The following is a 20,197-nucleotide window of genomic DNA, read 5'->3' on the forward strand; positions in this document are numbered from 1 at the left end:
GTAGATTTGAACTCACAGAGAATCAGCATTCATCAGGGAGGAAGTCAAGCAGATCAGAAGATGCTTTTAGCAATCAAAGCCTCACAGCACCATAGGAGCTGTGCATCGCCCTGCAACTCAGATGTGTTGTTCTGCATGCTCTTAGCATGCTACAGTGGCCATCATAGCGAGGGAACTATCATGCCAGAAATGCTGGTGTGAGCATGAAGTGGGACTCTGGAATGACAGGTAGGCTAACATACTCCCAGGGTGTGCTAGCAGTTTCCAGCACAACTTTGGGCAAGCAATTTTATCTGAGCGTGCGTTGGCATGGCATTTCTAGTGTATACTTCCTCTGTCATGAGTGGAGAAAACATGAGGCACAGTCAGACAGTCTTGTAAGAGAAATCATACAAGAATAAAGACAAAATAACCTCACAAATTATCAGTAATGCAGGAGCAAAAATACTGCATTAGATCAACAAAGGTGAGCCAGCACTAAAGTCCTTTCTAAAAAATGGCTGATTACATGCTACACTGAATCGACCTTTCAAAACAACATCTGCAATATGAAAATGCAAACTAAGCAAAACATTGAAAAGACAATGAAAGCTCCTTTTCAAGAAGGTCTCTGTCCTCTTTAGATTCTTTCAGATTTATTCAAAATACATGTGTCACTTGTTTAGGACACTGGCTTCTACTAGGCACGTTCTTTGCATTTATAATTTTCAAAAGAAGTCTATGAAATAACACCAGACAGATCTTAACCAAATTTAAAAAGAGAAACCCAAGTCTTAATGAGAAAATGTATCCAAATATATTTTATTTGGAGAACTCAGAGAAGAAATCAATTCAGTATAGTTTATCCTGAAAAAATACTATTGCTTGGTACAGGAAATAACCTTAATTTCAAGGGTTGATGGAGTTTAATAGCTACTGTTGTACTGTGTGCTTCTACAGTGTCTTCTAACAGTTACTGTTATGTTGAGATTGAAGCAGAAATATTTACAGACCAAAACTATCTTGTGGTCTTCCATTACGCCCAAGGATCAATCTGCCTGGATATTAGTACTCCCTTTGCAAACCTATTACAGCCTTGACATCTAATTTGAGCAGAAACTACAGAGTAGAGCATATTACAGAATTAAAAGCTCATATTAAAAGCTCACTTGCTGTTCAAAAGAAACAATTGATGTATCTGTCTAATGTCTCCATAATCAACCTTCCTTACGCAGCTCTGTGTGCACACCTTCTTGAGGGAGGTTAAATTATCTTCTACTCCCATAGGAGCTAAATTGGTTCGTTCATGGCAACTATTCAAATTCAGCACAGATCACTAAAAGTTGCTCTATTTTGCCAGTGGTACTCTGCTGTATCCTCTTCACATAAGGATGCAACTTATAGCTTGTTTTAACTACTCCTGAAGTAGAGTGGGCAGAGGGCAAGAACAGGTCATACAAATGAATCATGGTTTTAACCTATTTTTCTACAAACACTACCTCACCTACAGCAGCAGTTTTAGTAGGAGCATCTTAACTCTCAGAATACTGCCATGTCAGCCAGTTATTAAGGTATTTGCTAGTCAAGTCCTCCTTTCTACAGAAAAACTTGACAGTTTTGGTAGACACAGGAGGGAATTCTGCACAAATACTCACTTCTGGTCTTATGGACATCCACCATGCATTCACAAAATGCACGTCTCCCTTCTCTTCGCAGGCTTAAGCAAAAAGTGTATTTGCTATCTATAATATTTGGCTCAGCTTTTACAGACATGATACATGTCTTAGCATAACGTGGTTTGCCTTCCTAGAGCTAGTTCTTGTTAATGGTATTGGCATTCTGAACCTCCTCTTCAAAGTGAGCCATAAACAGGACATAATCAGCATGAACAGGGACTGGCACAGACCTTAAGAAGTCTTACCCGTATATAAGCATCCTGGTGATGTTTAGCGAAGTACAGCATATTGTCAAGGGCTAGCATTCCTGGAGGAGTCTGTGTAAAATCCATGGCTGGGTTTACATGATTCTGCAAAAAAAGATAACAAGATCACTCTATAAATATTTTTCCACAAATAATCCATATCCCTGTGATTTACGATGTGCAAAAACTTAGCATGCTGTGCCAGAGTCCAGCAACACAGACTTTTTGCTGAGCAGAAAAACTGTAACAAGGAAACAGGCCCTGCTTCAAAGAACTTCAAATCCAAATGTAAACACTATGAGACTGGCTTATCAGCCATTCACTTCTGTAACTATGCAATGGAGTTCCCAAAAGGAGATTTATGCTTCTAAGGCACTCAACCGAGTCTTTTTCTCTCGTGTAACTGGTGATAGGACTAGTGGGAATGGCTTCAAGCTGCGCCAGGGGAGATCCAGGCTGGATGCTAGGAAATAGTACTCCTCTGAAAGAGTGGTCAGGCAGTGGAATGGGCTGCACAGGGAGGTGGTGGAGTCACCAACCCTGGAGGTGTTCAAGGAACAGTTGGATTTTGTGTTGAGAAATGGTTTAGTGAGAACTATTGCTGATGGGTGGATGGTTGGACCAAATGATCTTGTAGGTATTTTCCAACCATGGTGTTTCTGTGATTCTGTGATTCCATAGCTGGTAGACTCCTCAGTAATACTGGAGTACCACTGTACACCAGGAAGTACTAATTACATAAAAATGCAGTGATACATGTGAACAGCCACCACAACACCTATTTATACAAACACTATGGAATTATTTAAAATAAATCATGAAAAGCAGGAAAAGTTACTAAATTCAAAAGCTATGTTAAGTCTATCGGATCTTGTGGAGCCCTGAACACAAAGGGTCTCAGACAAAAGTATAAGAAATGAAATAGGTTCAACACGCTGAATTCAGGTGAATTTTTGTTACATTCTGAATCTATGAAAAGAAAGTACGGAATGATTAAATGAACACACCAAACATAACTAAGACTTGTCAGACTCCACACACACATGCATACAAGTTTCAAGCGTTCACTTTCACACATTTCATACAAAAACACATATCCTCAAAATACTAACATCACCAATCTTTTGAAGGGATGAATTAAAAATACATGAGTATGTTCCATGCAGTTCATCGTTCAGATCCAAACATTTCCCTGGCTATGGACAGGCTCTTAAACAACACAGAACCGTTCAAAAAAAAAAAAAGAAAAAAAAAAGACCCGCAGGTATGTCTCCATCAAAAATGTTTATCTTCTGCTAGTTTTGTTTTTTTATCACTATCACCTTTTCAACGTCTTCAGCCCCACTCATTCTCACACAGGAAGATCTCCCTAGTTGCTCTACGATGATATTTCTATTCTGCAAGACTCAGCTGTAAGAGACTTCAAAAGTGAATTTGCTCTCAGAGAACTGACTATGTAACAATGCTAAAGATCAGCACAGATTTCTTCTTCTGTCCATCTGCTCCTGAAGTGTACTCAGGGTCAGATCCACCTACCTCACTGACAAAAGCACAGGTTGACTACTTTTCCTCCCATTGATTCTGCAGGCCATAAAGTTGTCGAAACGTGGGATCCTACTATCTCATCTGTTTCATCTTTAGATGTATGGGTTGGTTTTTGCCAGTCAGTAATTCATAGTCACATAAAAGATTAGAAATATTAGAAAGCAAAAATGGTTCATTAAGATGTCTGCTGTCACTTTAAAAGGAAACAAAGATTTGGGGATCAGGATAGCGTGCACAGTCTATTCATTTTACATGTACATTAGTTCCCTGCAGCAGGACAAGCAATACAATGCAAAGCTCACTACTTCATAATGGAGAATCAAGAATATCCTCCAATCCTAGATTTTTATGGGGGAAATGCAGCAGAAAAGTAGAAGTCAAATCTGGAAAATAAATGCTTACTGAGTTGATTGTGTTTTCCGAAATACTCACTTGCTTTTCTTTCTTTTCACTTGTATCAGTTCATCATTCAGATGAAGAGGGTAGAAGTACTTCAGGGCTATTTCCCTAGTTCAACCTCCCATTTTTCACAAGTTACATTTATGTGCCAGGACACTTTTATGATCAGTACAAGACCATTTCTCATAGAAGACAAGCACAATAGACTTCAGCTTCTGGGAGAAAATTTCCCTTTCTGGCGTTCTCAAGCATTCCAGAAAGTGCTTCTTTTGAGAGGCTGGGTCTGGCAGGCACACAAATGCTATCCCAACTCCTGTCAATCCCAGCACAAACAACTTGGTAGGACCTCCTACACATTTGAAGTCTTCCACATTTCGGGCATGAAGTCCTGGGGAACGCCACTAGAGCCTAACCATGAGCACATTCCTGTGGGAAAGCTGTTAAAGCTGTTGAGAAGCTGTCAACACAGAACCTCACAGGCACCATTTCTATAATACCTTCTCCAAGTAGAACTTCAGGTTTGTGCTGCACGTATTCTCTTCATTGCCATGCTACAGCACAGACATATATTTGGACAAATACTGGCAAGCAGAGAATGTAAAGACTCAGCTACCTCTCTGCAGCTATTGGAACATTAGCACTCATTTTACAACTGTATTCTCAAACAATGTTGAAATAAAAGCAGTATAGTGGAAAACAAAGAAACAAACAAAAAAATCTAACCCAGTGTTGACTGAACAACTCTTTCCTTCATTCCATTCTAGCATCTCAAATTATGCAGAAACACTGGCAAAAACAAATGGGGGCAAGAGAAATCTCATTCCATTTAGTAACAAGGGCTCATTTGGCCTCTTACCATCATCATTATTTTTATCTGTTCAATTGGAAAAGCCATCATCAACGCATTACATTTTCCTAAGTCTATATATCCAGTTACTTTCAGTTCTTTCCAAAGTTTCTGTCACTTTGGATCCCAGGATAACTAGGGCTTGATATTCAAAACTCTATTAAGTCAAATAGCTGGAGATACGCCTGCTGAAACAACACATCATCTTCCATTACTCTTCAAAAACAAAAGGAATGCAAGCTGTTCTGTTTCCTTCCTTCTCCCTCCCTCCTAAAATCACCTCTTTCTTAACACATCGAATGCTTGTGGTTGAAATGTTAACCGATTGAGAGTGGGTTTAGAAATGTAATGTAAAGCTAAATTATCCAAAATGCTATAGTGAATAATTGAGAAGTATGCAAACATCCCCACCTACAACATAATTTATTACATATATGGAAAACAACCAGGCAAATTAGTTACATCTGTTTAGTATAAAGTCTATTGCATTTGTCTCTTTATAGAAAGCCAAGAAATACAAAGGAGATAGGTTTGCCACCTACAATTTTTCAGGTCATTTTTATTTTTTTCCATTAGATTGAGTAAAAATCTATCTTTCAGCCTCAGGGTCTGAGCAGTATTTAACAGCTTACTCTCTTACACTGTGCATGTTAGCATACCAAAACCACCAAGAATTTATTAGCCAGCTTAGGATGCTATGAAAATTCAGCCTTCTGGAAAAGATGCAAATCTAAAATCGCGTCTGTTTATGCCATTAATAAATAAATAATAATAATAAAGTAGCACATTTCACAAGATTAGCATTATTGTGGATAAATTCCAGCCTAGGAATTATAATGAGACAACTTAGCATTATCACACAGTCCTAGCTGCATAAAGCTCTCCTCTCTATCTGTCTTGAATGGCTCCACTGTCTTACCCTTGGCTTCCAAGGCAATCTCTGAGGGATGTATAGATTTCAGTGGTAGAATGTGTGCTCACACTGAGATGCTTAATCACAGTAATGGTGTTCTGTCTGTAGATAACAGCTAATGGAATAAGCTTCCCTAGTTCCTTGCATTAATCCTAACAGTGCTGAAGCACAGAAACCATTTCTTTACCTGTATCCACAGCCTATTAAAGGTACAAACCTTTTATTTTTGTCTTGACAGATATTGACAGCCTATCAGAAATTACTAATCAGTGCTATGTTCAGCTATGTAAATCAGTTGCCAGGTTATGCTAATTAGTCCTGCATGTTACTTGTAGCCACTGCTAGACACAGTAATCTCCGTTCAGTGCAAGTGCAAACTTCTGCGTTCCCAATCCTAAAGTAGCTCAGGTTAAACACTACTCTGTGCATCTTCCTTCTGCAAAAACACTACTGAATTCCCAGGAGGGAATGCGGATTGTAGAAGAACCAGTGATAGAAGAACTTAAAAAAAAAAAAGCCTTTCTATGAAGACAGTGCAAAGGACAGTGATCGCCTTCTCCCATCTTCAATTACTTGCACTTTCTTATTTTCCTCTTCTCTTTCAAATCTAAAACACTGTTTTGTGGGCTAGGAAGGAAAGCAATCACCTCTTCGGTTCTAAACCACTGGAGTGCACACACTTAAATCTCCCTTAGGTCATAGGAATAAATTACAACAATACAGACATGGATGTTTGCTCAATCTGAATTCAGAATTAGGAAGGAAGAAACATTTTACATTATATTTTCACTGAAAAATGAATTGAAAACCTTATGTTAGAGCCAGTGAGCACACAACCTCAAAATTTACTCCTAAATACTCCTGAAGTTTTCCACACAAAATATTCCCATCTGCTCATTCATACAAGAATTACAAATATAGAAAAATACCACATAAACAATGCTTAGAGTTACATTCTTAATGAGGAAGTCATCTTCTCATTTAATTAGCAGCACTGTATTCAAAGAGATGATGCACACAACATCCATCACTTAATTTAACGAGATCTAACAGCGACTTGGGAATTTCCAACCCCTACCCATTCGGAGAAAGCAAGAACTAACAAAGAGCTGTTTTCCCCTTGATAGTTATTTAATCATGCATATATTCTTCTTCTTCTTCATATATATATATATATATATATATATTTATTTTTTTTTTTAATTTTTTTTTTTTTGGTCAGCTTTTTGAATTTTCCAACACAAAATTATGTCTGGATGATCTCTGAATTTAAAATTTATATATATATATATATATATTTTATTATTATTATTTTTTTACATACACATGTATACGCTAAAACAAGTATAATCTTCAAGTGAGATGCCTTCAAGCTCAGCAGCTGTTACATCTTTTAAAGTATATGCAGAAACTCTTTTAAGATAATTTCCATGTGAGTCACTTAAGTCACATACCAAACACATCCCTCTTCACATTTAAGGAACTCCAGCATATTTCTACTGGATATAATTCTCACAAAACTTACAAATCAAGTTTGAAGTCACCAATACAAAGCTGACCCACCGACTGAACAGCAGAGAAATAATAAGTGCAACTGGCCCATCATTTATCCCCTAAACAAAAAAAAAATAATCAGAATTTGATATTGTATTCCCTTGATTCACTAAGCTACTCAGTAATTTAACATAAAGCACCACTGCTCCACATGTTACCGCTAGAAGCCTGCCCCAGTCATGAACTGAATCTAGCGTGGTCAGAGCTAACAAAATCTGAATGTTATGGTGGCATAAAAAAGTCAGCTAATATCATCTGATAATGCCTAACAGAGCATAGGAAAAGACGTGCACTCACATTTGCAGGCATCAATAAATTACATGTTGTGAGCAAGACAAAGTTTTTGCATTATCCTTGGTATTTTATAAGCACAGCAGCCTTACAATTATATGGGGCTAATGCTTTGGATTCCAAAATCTTAAGCCCTGTGGAGAAAGGAAATAGTTTGACAGCCTCAAAGAATCTGAAATTAATGCTATGACACTGAGTAATCACATCTCATCCAATGCAGGGCAATCTCCTTTTAAGTTTCACCTTAATTAACAATGACACACTTAATACTGGATAGATGTTTTGCACTGCAAAGGTTGACTCCTTTATGTTTTCTGGGCAAATGAAGTTATCAACTGATAACAGGCTATGCACTTTAGACATCAGGGATGTTTAAAGTTAATCAGTGGGACAGTGTCATTTCAATAGGATTTTTTTCAGTATGGGAAATTAGCACCAATCATCTCCCAGCATCCATTAAGTTATCCAGTTATACTGAAACTGAGTTATCAGTATAACTGAAAACTGAGTCAAACATCCACTTGCTAGATGGAGTCGAGAAGTTACAAGCCATAGTAGTTTACTGCTACTCCACACCTGAGATTGCCAGTGCATTTAGCAGACCTTTGTGTGGACATTGTATGATTTCTTGTCTCATTTGGGCAAAGTCAGTCTGCTTCACACGGAACTTCTGTTGGACACTGCATGACCTAGTCCAGTTAGAATCATAGAATGGCCTGGGTTGAAAAGGGCCACCATGATCATCTAGTTTCAATCCCCCTGCTATGTGCAGGGTCGCCAACCACCAGACCAGCTGCCCAGAGCCACATCCAGCCTCCAGGAATGGGGCATCCACAACCTCCTTGGGCAACATCCACAACCTCTCTGAGCTCTCACTCAAGTGAGTTTGGGACTGTTCACAAGAGACTTTCTGGAGGCTCATCTGAAAAAGTACAAGGCACATTTCCCTACAGCAAGGCAGATGTGCTGCAACCAAGAGAAACAATTTTTTAAGCAGCTCCAATTCTCCTGAAGTTATGATGCAAGTATACTACCTATGTCCTGTCCAACAATTTTTGTGTTAATCAAACCACAGCAGTCAAGAAGTACACTGGGATAAATGGGTATGGAATATACCCATTTTAGACAGAAATGCTATCATTAATGCAGGCCTTTTCATGACCTCGGAACTTTTTTTTATGGGGACTGACTGTTTTAATCTTACCCTAATCATCCTAACCAACAGAACAATTATCAAACTAGTAAGAGGACAGTCACATAGGAAAATACTGTGAATAGTGCTAGTGGTAAAGCAAAACAATGATAAAGCATCTGAAGTTGACAATTAAAAATAACTACAGGTTAAATGTCTTCAGCTAATTGGGAGCCAGATGCAGCACAAACAAAATCTACCTGAGTAATTCTATCTGTTTGCAAACACTATGAGAGGTGTAGATTAGATATACCTCATGTTGGCAAGTCTAATTTAGGCATGAAAAGCCTTTTTTCAGCTCAGGAATCTTCATGCCTGGTAAGTATGGTACATCGTGACTTATGTTCATATGCTGATGTACAAGCATGAATGGTGCTGACTGATGCTTCAAAGTCCACTTAGTAAGGAACATTTCAGAGCTTTTTAACAGGCATTTTGTCTAGAAGCTAATGAAATGATACAAAGCGTTTAACTAGTGTACATAAATATTTATTTTAGCTTATGGCCAAAACATGCAAGTTGCATAGCCTAGCAACAAGAAAAAGAATCTCCAGACCTTTTTGTTAAATCAAATGGAAGGTTCAAAGCCACGTTCTGCCAAATCTTGGGCCTCCCGAGTCAGAGCCTTTTAAGAATAAGACTATGATAAGAGCATCATCTTTTTGATTTATTTACACTTCTGGTAAATTTATCTAAGCCTGACCTCTATGATGTAGCATTTGCCTCTGAGATTAAGGCAGACTGACTGAAACACCTTTCAGTATTGGTTCCCTTAAAAAAGAAAGAAAACCTACTTAAATTGTAACAAGTGATAAACCAAAAACTACCCTATGTAAAATAAACTGTCAGCATCTATAATATTTTAGTTGCTTTTGAACCTAAGCCCCATTAGCAAACTCATTTTCTACAGCCAAATTTTCCTACTGCACAAGTGGAAAAAGAACAAAAAACAAAAAAACAGGCTTTGTAGATACCAAAGAGAAGGATCTGGAAAATAAGACCAATACTTTTTAAAACCTTTGAGTCTATGCTTCTGTCTTCAAACAAGTCAATGTATGCTCTTACTGAAGCATATTGCGCTCAGTAGTAAGGCAGCTGGAAAAAAAAACAAGACTAGATATTTATGGTGCGGAATTTCAGTTCACCTGACTTCCATTTTCCTTTGTATCCCTCAACAGGAATGGGAAATGTGAAGAGCTGGAGCTGTGCTCTGCAAAATTGTATGTAAGTTCTGCCTGGCCTAAGCATTTTTCTACTATACTTCTGCTTCCAGATCAACACCAAAAAGAGAATGGAGTTGCACCAAAATGGAGGAAGATTAAAATAATTATGGGGCTTTTAAAAGACTACATAGCAATACCTTTTGTGTAGGGGATAAGTAAGCAGCAAAGTACACCGAACAATCAGAAGGTTCATAATTCACATATGGAGATGGTTTTAACTCAAAGAGGGAAAAAAAAAGTCAATTATTCCCAAATGAGTTGTTCTTCTCATCATCTCTTAATTTAGTACAGGCCTGAATTAATGAAACTGCACAAATTATCTCTTACCCAGGCTGTAATTCTACATAAGCAAACAAAGTTGAAATACTTTGTGTGCTTTACTGTTTAGTGTCTCTTAAATCTTGCATCAAGCAAAATGCACGAGGAATGAGATAAGGGAAGAGCAAAGCAGTTATGTACATATAAGTAATATATACGTTTACATGCATGCATGCACACAGTGGAAAACTGCATAATCTTAAAGAAAAATGAGCATTTGTAGCAGCAATCATTAAATATTAATGACTGTGATGATTAATATGAAATAAAACTCACAATGTTTCACAAAGCATTATTACTGTGCTAGCATTTGGTGTGCAATCAGCCACCTTGGTGAACCAGACAATGTCCATACTATCGAAGCAAAACAACCTCATTGTATCTGATTCGTTTTTGAGGGTTTGCTTCTTAAACTTATTTCTTTTGCTTGCAAATTCTGAGGGCTGCGCAGTACAAAGGAAACAGAAGTACAAGATCCACTTCTAAGAGAAGGGGGTTGGAAACTGTAGATGTAAGATAAGCCTTCTGTAGCCATACCAATACATGACACTCTTAACTCGTCACCACCAGCACATCCAAATGAATGGAGCTTGCCTGCCCCCAGGAGTTGATAACTGCACAGGAAGTGAGTGACAAGATTTCCTGATGGTGTAATCACAAGTAATACATCAAAAGTATATGCAAGAAATGCAACGTTCTGTTGACTCTAATTTTACATTAGGACATGTATACTTTTTTTAAACAGATTTGCTTCAGCACAGGCACATTCTTTTAATCAGAAGCATTTTAAGACCTTTATTTTACAACTTCATAACTAAAAATATTGGAAAAAAAAAAAAAAAACTAAAAAAAACCCCTCTTTTGCCCTCTATCTGTCATTAAGAAATGGATTAAAGGACATTTCCTCCAACTAAAATTTATGTTAAGTACGAAATGATCCAAAAAGAAGTAAAAAAAAATAATAATAGCAGACTGATTATACAGACTCAGTTCATTCACACAGATTAAAACTACAGATACTTCATTCCGATTAGCTTTAACTTCATTCTTACAGTGATAATAAGAAAGGTCAAAGCAGCCTAGCAACCCACCAAAATTACATTTAATTTTTTAATCTGTTCTCTTCTAGAAGAACTAAAGCTAAGGAGAATTCAGCAGTGTGGTAAAAAGGTTATTCACGTTAACAGTGTGCAAATTGTTAGATGTCCATAGCCTCTGACTAACAATTCTGCTAAATTGCATTCAGCTGCACGGAAAACAAGAACAGTGCTTTAAACATATGGATTTGCTGGTCCCAGTTCTTGGTCAGCATGACTGACCCATGCACCCCTTCCTGTAAAAGTACTGCCTCAGACCATCAGTACTGCATTTATATAATCTTAATAGCCCCTCTAACAGAGATATCAAGCATCGGGTACATCATGAGGTCAGACTTTTCTGGTTACAAAACTGAATAATTTTTTATTTAAAAAAAATTCATCAGGATTCCTCTTACTAAGTCTCACGCCTCCACTTTGCAGAAATTCTCTTGTATACCTTTGTTAACTCACACAGCAAACTGGTTGTTCGGATTTGCTGATCAACTCATGGCTTTCATCAGCCACCTCACATTCTGATCATTTTCCATTATAAGCACAACACCACAAGCACTTGGGCTAAGAACAGTATCTGCCCCTGTTACATACAGCAAGCAGTAAACTTAAAACTGTCAAAGACTCACAGATTTCACTATTTATGCTTTCAGGTGCTACGACAGTGATGTTTTGTTGTTTTGAACTCAAAGTCAGCCCAGGCCATGCTCTGCAAATCAGACCTAGCTTTTGTGATTAGCTCTTTAGCCATGTTCAAAATCTCATGTGTTACAGATCTGCAGAGATTGCTGGAAACAAAGAAATCCAGATTGCATGAAAGCATCCCTATCTTTGTGCTTATTAGTCTTGCACAGACACTAGGGCACAGGAACAAACCAGTACTTCAAAGGGAAACAATACCGAAATGTGGTAGACCAAAAAGAAACCATGCTTATAGTTTTACAAGAACCTGTAACATGCAAGCCAAAAAAAAGGAACTTCATTCTCCCCAAGGTATCATCTAGGCTAAACAGCATCCAGCTGCTGGCATTCACCTCAGAAACAGGAAGTTAAAGCACAAAACAGTGGTTTCTAGTATTTCTAAGGCTGAAATGATTCTCTAAGTGATGCCATGAAAGCGAGCTGTTCATCAGCTTTTGTGATCAACCTGCATTTGGTAGGATGCTACTGCCCTCTGCTGTGTGATGCTATAAATTCGGTAGCAGCTTTCTTTGGAATACACGAGGTTCAGCATATTCCAAATAACGTCACACCATACAAACACAGCAAACGAAAGGATTTACAACCTCAGCTGATGATTTAATATCAAAGTACTAAAGAAAACAGTCCTGACAGACAGTCAGTATTGCTGTTAATAGATCTAAGTCTTCACTTAGAAAACATTCTGTGAGATTACAATGCAGAGATACATGCTGCACAACATTCTAGAATATTAAGTTAATAAAATTAAAGTATTCCTTTGTTTTTCTACAACTGTAATGGGGATTTGTTTGGGTTTGTTTGCTTGTTTGTAAGTAGAAATTTTTTTAAAAAAAAGGAATAAATAATCTCTATAATGATTCAGGAATTCTAACTATAAAATTAACAACTGGGCTTATCAACTGCAGCTCTTCCAAGTGTTAATATAGAGTAGTAAAACCCTTAGTTGTATGCTTGGTATCATCAATCATTCACTTATATTTCCTTCCTCCATGCCATTTTCTTGTAATTTAAGTTCGTTTTTGTGTGTTTTACTTTCCTAGTGCAGGTTCCAGTACCCCTACTAGTGGTTGCTCACCTGGGAATGTAGATTCTTAGCTTATAAATAACACAAACTCCAAAGCATTCTCTGTTGTATTCTGCTTTTAAATGCTCTTCTTAAAACAACTCCCCACAGAAAGTTTGTAACTATTTTTTGATTCAAAGGCTAGCAAGCTTTAAAAAGCGCACGATTGCCACAAATGTATTTTATCCCTCCAGATTCTTTAATTGCACACAGTAACAGGATCTTACCGTTGGAGTAAGATGATTTGGATTTGTTTTCTCCCAAAAGAAACAAAACCTAAACAACAAACAACCTAGAGCTATAACCCCACTTCAATAACTTCACTTCTCTCTCAGATACTGAAGCTGAAGATGCAGTTCATTCTCAATTAAAAAAAATAAGACACTCCTGTTGAACAATAGTATTTTTTAGCTGACAAAGTGCTGTATAAAATAGTGTTATTGAGCTCACTGCACTGGTTCTAGTTCAGGAAATAAACAGGAGCCCTTCATTTTGGAGCAACCTATGTATTTAATACACAAGATAATTTTTGAGGTTCTGGAGCAGCTCCAAAGAAGGGCAACAAGGCTGGTGAAGTGCTTGGAGAATATGGCCTATGAGGAGCGACTGAAGGAACTTGAATAGGACTTGAAGCCTTGCAAAGCACTGCATTTGTAGCAGTGAAGAATTCTTTCAGTGGAATTTCACCAAAAACATAAATGACAGCTGCTTACTGAGAGCATGGGAGGTGAAAGCTAACTTTTCTCCCAGGTGCTCAGTACTGGAAGGACCTGAGGAACCAGGCTCACACAGGAGCACTGACAACTCCCAGTCAGGCAAAAGGCAAGGACTGCCAACGCACGGGTGCTCAAACACGGAACTGGCACTCAGAAAGGCTACAGGTCTCCATCCTCTCTGGGGCATCCCTACTTAACTGAGCTGGGCTGAATCAAGCTCACGGCACTGACAATCAATCTTCTAAAGGTGCCATCTGCACCAGAGGCCTTCACAAAAAAAAAAGGGATGAACCAAAGGGAGAAAAGCTACAAGATGGCTGAGAGGGGACACCTGCCCCGTTAGCTCACTAGGCAGCTTAATAACTGCTACTGCCTCTGTCATCTAGACAAGGTGTGAAAGCAAAACACTGCAAATATCCATGAGAAAGGGGCACACTGGGATCACCTGGTACCATGTTAGCACAGGCACAGCAAGCCATCATGACATGTGAATACAACTGGCTTTGGTCTTGGTTCAACAATGATCTGCACATGCTCTTGGCACATCATTTGCAATTCAGTCACCTCACAGGAAACAAACACCTCCCTTTCCTCTTCACCTGATGGTAGAGGCTGAACACTTCCACACTGCTTGAGTTACATTGGGGTCAACTAATCGGGGGGGCTGCCATCTAAACACATGTGCCCCTAAGCTCTCTTCTCAAGAACTGCTATACCAGAGACTGCAGAGATCAAATCTGTCCAAATTACTTCTCAGGAGGCACGACTGATAGCCAGCTGTTCTTTGTGCACTGCCATGGAGGGCCTGGCTTCACCTCCAACCACTCATTCTGTGGCCAAGGAGAGAACAGGCTGAGGACAGCAGCCCTAATCAGCCTTCCATCCCCCAGGTGCAAAACCCCAGCACCAGGCCCCAAGGAGCTCACAGGCCCTCCAACGCACCCCCTGCAGTCCCAGTGCGGCCGCCCAGAAGACGCCAGGCCCTCTCCTCCACATCCCTCTCCTTTGGCATCAGGGCAGAAGAGATGCCACCTTCTCACGCTCCGGGGCCAGAGCTGAGGGATGGCAAAGGACAGCCGATACAAACACAGCAACTCCACTGCTTTTAATGACTGCCTCTCCCTCGGCTGCCTGTGGGGTGTCAGCATGCTTTGCTCCTCCTCCACCCCAGGCAGCTGCAGGGTGCTGGAGAAGCCCCTGCCCCCACTGACCCTCTTGCTACATCCTTGCCACTGCCTCCCAGAAATGGCCACAGGCCCCAACTGCCAGCCGCCATGTTTGGGCCTGCAGTGGCACTCAGAATCCTGTCGCCATGGGCACCCAACTGCCCTCAACCGCAGTCCCTAAGCTGACACAGCCAAAGGCAGCAGCAGCTCTAGTCTCAGAAAGAGATACTCGGTATTTCTTGTGATTTCTGAGGACGGGATGGAGCAGCCACCTTTAAAGAAAAGGGGGCTGCTGGAAGAGGCTGATGACATCGAGCCCATGGAGGTGGACCCGCCTGGCAGTGAAGAGGAGCCCATGGAGGTGGATCCACCTGTGGCAGATGAGCTGATGGAAGTGGATCCACCTCCATCGGGGCAGACCGGCCATCTCTCTGCTGCTGCCAGGCCAACCAGGAAGAGGTCGCGCCCCAAATTTCATCGCAGGGGCGCCAGGATCCGTCCACCTCCCGCGAAACGGCCGCCTCGACGCCGGCGCTGATCCTCCCGTCCTGTAAGTTTGCCCTTACCTGTGAGAGCCCCAGCTCACAGCCATCCTGCGGGCTCACGGGGAGCCTCCATTGCCTGGTCCTTCTTCTGTTCACAGCCAAGGCTCCTATGAGCCCTTCCTTCCCCAACCCCCTCCCTCATCCCTTCCCAACTCCTCTCATCTCTTCTTCACCAATCCTGAGCAAGAGGGCAGGGCAGGGACTGCCATCCTCGGAGCTGCTGTGCCGGGGCAGCGGGACGAGTCTGACAGAGGGACCTCAACTGCCGAGGGCCTCAAACATCACAGGGGCACAAGGATCCCGTAAGTTTACTGCTAGCTGGGAGGGAGAGCCCCCAGTCAGAGCCATCCCACAGGCTCATGTGAATACTCTATTTTCTGTTAATCCTTCCCTCCACAGCCAAGGATCCCATGAGCCCATCCTTCACGTCCCACTCCCTCATTCCTGCCCAGGGACAGAGGAGGGATAAAAAGAAATCACAGACGCAGCTGCTCCTATGTTGAAGCAGACTTCGGTTCAGACAGGAAGAAGTGCTGAACTTCAGCAGGAAGATCCGGTCCATAGGCTTTGTTTGGACTTGAAAAGAAAGACTGGACCATCAACAATTAACAGTTCAAAATGAGAAAGAAGTAAAAAACATAAAAATAAACAGTTTTTCTTTTTTAAAAAAGAAAAGCACTGATTGTGTCTCTGCTTTAGGAACCTTAGAGTTTGCACGTAGGTTCCCGCGTCCCCTCCTTGCCTCCCGCACACAGAACGTACCCCGCAGCAGGACACGCTGCCCTCATTGCCAGCCCGAGGAACAGCACCGCACTGCACACACTGCTGGGGCTGCCCCTTGCCCTGCCTCAGCTCCTTCTGCCACGTGGCGGGGATCTTTCACATATGCCTCATCAAGAACACAGAAAAAAGAGCCCCTCAAGAGGGCCTCAGAAAACTCACAGCATTTCACTTCCTCTCAACAACTGGCTGGTTAATAGAGATGCTTGAACTGAAGTACCAAGAATGAGCATTTGTCAGGACAATCACATAATTAAGGCTAAATATTTCCATTGAAATTCATGACAGCTTCTCCCTAGGTGGTAGCTAGAAACATTTACTATGGCCATGTCTCACTAGCAGCGCCTGTCCCAGTCTATGCTACAGTCCCAACTTCCCTCATGTCAGTGGCTCTGTTCTGCTGAGCAGGCACTCACCCATCACTCACAACAACCACACAACATAGAGCAGTCAGCAGTTCCTGGACTGACGTCAGGAAACAAGGAGGACACAGGGCAGTGCTGACTCAATGGGAAATAATGGTGTGCAGTTAGATACACTGGCTAAACACAGTCCTGCGAACAGTGAAAAACATGCAGCCTTGCTATGTGTTTTGATACAGGAATTTGAGAATATATTTCAACATTGCAAAAAAAAAAAAAAAAAAAAAAAAAAAAAAATTTTTTTTTGCTATATTTGCAACATTCTCATTCTCCAGTTCATATAAATATATTACCTGCAAATTTTTATACGGAATGTATAGAGTTGCAGCTAGATGTTCACCTCAAATATCTGATCCTGTCTCTCTTCCAGACCTTCATAAGCCTCATCTGACCAGAGAGAAATATCCCTCCCTTCACAGTCACATTTTGTTCATGTCACCACTGTTTGATACCATGCACATTTGTGAACAACTGTTTTCAGCAATGAAGTACAGGAAGAGTAAAATTTCTCCAAAAATCTCTGATGAACACCTTGAAAGTCCACTGAGAACAGCAGCCACTCCTATCAAACCAGGGTGACGCGGTAGTGTCACAAAAACAAGGTCATGCATCCCATTGATTTCACGTTTTTGTTGCCCTCTTTTTTTAAGAAAAAATATTTACAATTAAAAGAAGTGTTTTTGCTTATATGCATTAACCATAAAAGTAATGCCTCCTATTTTATTACATTGGCTCACAATGTTGGTGCTATGGCAGTAGAGGTTGAACCTACCCACCAGTATCCCATTTGTTGCTGTGTTACAGATAGCAGCAGAGGGGCAGACTGACAAAGAGGCATCTGACATGGAGCGCATATGAAGCAAAGGTGAGTCTCTGAATTTCTCCATGGAGAAAGCACCCACTGACAATCAAGGATGCTTGATGAACATTTATGGACCAAACAGTGGACATGAGCACAATAAGGCAGTGTGTAGTGTGTTTCAGTGTCAGTGCATCACCCCACTGGTGCAGATTATAGAATCACAGAATGGCTTGGGTTAGAAGGGACCTCATGAATCTCCAGCCCCCCTGCCACTGGTAGGGAGCCACCAACCTCTGTATCTAATAATAGGCCAGGCCAGGGCCCATCCAACCTGGCCTTGAACACCTCCAGGGATGGGGCATCCACAGCTTCTCGGGGCAGCTGTTCCAGCACCTCACCACTCTCATAGTAAAGAACTTCCCCCTGACATCCAACCTAAATTTTCCCTCCTTCAATTAAAACCATTTCCTCTTGTCCTGCTATTAACTACTCTTTCAGTTGACTTCCCTCCTGTTTGTAGGCTCCCTTTAGGTTCTAGAAGGCTGCAATGAGGTCACCTCACAGCCTTCTCCAGGCTGAACAAACCCAGCTCCCTCAGCCTGTTTTTTCAGGGGAGGTGCTCCAGCCTTCTGATCATCTTTGTGGCCTCCTCTGGACCCTCTCCAACAGTTCCCTGCCTTTCTTGCATGGGGACCCCAGACCTGGACCAGCACTGCAGATGGGGTCTCACAAGGGCAGAGCAGAGAGGAACAATCACCTCCCTGTCCCTGCTGGCCTCAGATGTTTATGAGCACAGCATGCAGGCTCTTGTTCATCACTAGCAAAAAAGCATAGCTAATGGTAGTGACTATGTTGAAAAACAGTATTTTTTTTAGCTGAGAATATCTTCTGTTTCTTGAATCCACCACTATCAATCATAACATATAATTTTTTTCATAAAGGACCAACCTGCATCTTTAGAATAGTAATGAAATTTGTCCCTATCAATCCAATCAAAAAAAGCAAACTTGTGGATTGCTTGGCAATCTGCTTTTAGTTTACCTATGACTTGCTTTCTCTCAGTAATTATGAATGTGATAATAGTTGCAGAGCCATCAGCCTGGTAGGCTTAACAAGCCAGTCTTTCTAAGTCACTTCTTGTAAGACATGTCTCTAATCATGTCACAAGTCTCACCTGCACTCATCCTAAATTAAATCTGCACACAAGCCACTACATGGATAATTAATATTGTCTTTTGGATGAATTCTCTAGAACATATTAAATGGCCTTAAGAGTTCATCTGCTTTTAAATTACACTTCCAGATAAATTCTAGACTAACATTTGACTTCTTTTTTTTAGCAGCTATTGTGCACAATCTCTCATCTTTGCCTTTTCTACCAGATCGCCAAAGGAATTACTGGCCCTAGTCCTCAATTAACACCTTTGCACTTTGTACCACTGAATAAAAAGCTTCTAAAATTTCTAATGCTCTGATTGAAAAGGTCACTTCATTTGTGCATCACAGGCAATTCTTTTGTTGATGTCTTCTCCCTCATTTGCTTCATCAGGTGAATTCGTCAGCATATGTTCACTCTTATGTCACCATCATTAATTTTTTGTACGTTAAGCTCGTGCCCGTCTTTACAAGAACTTCAGACCATTCTAAACTTCCCTTTTAATTATCATCTCTTTGTCAGACTGGCTTCCTATCTCCTGTAATAACGTACTCATTATATTTTTCTACACCGATAAATTCCAGCACAGCACATGGCACAATTAAGAAATCATTTGCCATCTTCACTTTCTGCACGCATGAAAACAACACATATGTTACAGAAGTCTGAACAAACAAACAAAAACAGAAAAGCTCTACACAATGCAAACTTGGAAAATAAAAATACTTGAACAGGATTTTTTTCCTTCACTGCTTTGAATTTGTTCAGACCTGCCTCTAAATTTAAAAGCATTCACTACAACTTCTTTCTGAGACATCTTTCAGATATCTCTAGCATAAGATTACGCTATTATTGTAAGTCTACAAATCTCTGCTTTTAATACAAGAACTGCCATACGTAAATACTGATTGGGATTCCCCCGACAAAAGAGATTTTAAGACTGGAAAGAAAACCAAAACAAAATTAAATGCTATTCAGGCTATTTAATTTGCTCTTGTCTCAGAAAAATAGTTTCATAGGGTGAGAGAAGCTTCCATCTCCTAATCAAGTCATCTTCTGTTGTATTCGTTGGTGTTTTAGTAGATCTCCTCAAGAATGTCTCATTTGAAAATCTCTGCCCATAATAAACTTCTCACAGGTCATCACAACCATCTGGAATGGCCTTGTGGTTTCTTTAAATGAACATAGCTTTCTAACAATGTAGTTTTACGAACGGTATTGAGAACTTTTGAAACTAAATCTGGACTTTCTCTTTTCTTGACAATACATTTGCAATGCGGCAAAACTTTTTGATGTGGCTGAGAAAAATAAATAGAATTCCTGCATTTCCCATGCAGAAAGAGAACAAGCAGTCCAAGAACAGCTGGATGGCTAGACCATGGTTTTGCTCTCTCCCTCAGGAAGAACGTTTAATCAATTCAAGAAACTGTTCTGACCACCACTACCAGTGGAACAAATGAAGACAGCATTCAAAGGCACCCAATCAATTCATTGATTTTCTTCTTAGGTTAAACGGCTAAAACAAGGAGGAGAGAAAATTCCTGGTATTCACAGAACAGCTCCATTTGCTAA

The 20,197-nt window shown here is 40.4% G+C and overlaps 1 protein-coding gene across 2 annotated transcripts in view; it reads right to left on the reverse strand.

Annotated features, from left to right (window-relative positions):
• The window catches only part of ELMO1 (engulfment and cell motility 1), a 290,415-nt gene that overhangs the window by 158,012 nt on the left and 112,206 nt on the right, over positions 1-20,197 (reverse strand). For both annotated transcript variants that reach the window (XM_042888913.1, XM_042888914.1), the window contains exon 15: positions 1,901-2,005. In XM_042888913.1, the coding sequence (XP_042744847.1) occupies positions 1,901-2,005 (105 nt within the window). The remainder of the gene's footprint in view (positions 1-1,900; positions 2,006-20,197) is intronic.

The sequence above is a fragment of the Lagopus leucura genome, unplaced genomic scaffold (genome assembly GCF_019238085.1).
Source record: "Lagopus leucura isolate 7727_CA_CO unplaced genomic scaffold, USGS_WTPT01 Super-Scaffold_100157, whole genome shotgun sequence".
In the NCBI taxonomy this organism is placed as follows: Eukaryota; Metazoa; Chordata; class Aves; order Galliformes; family Phasianidae; genus Lagopus; species Lagopus leucura.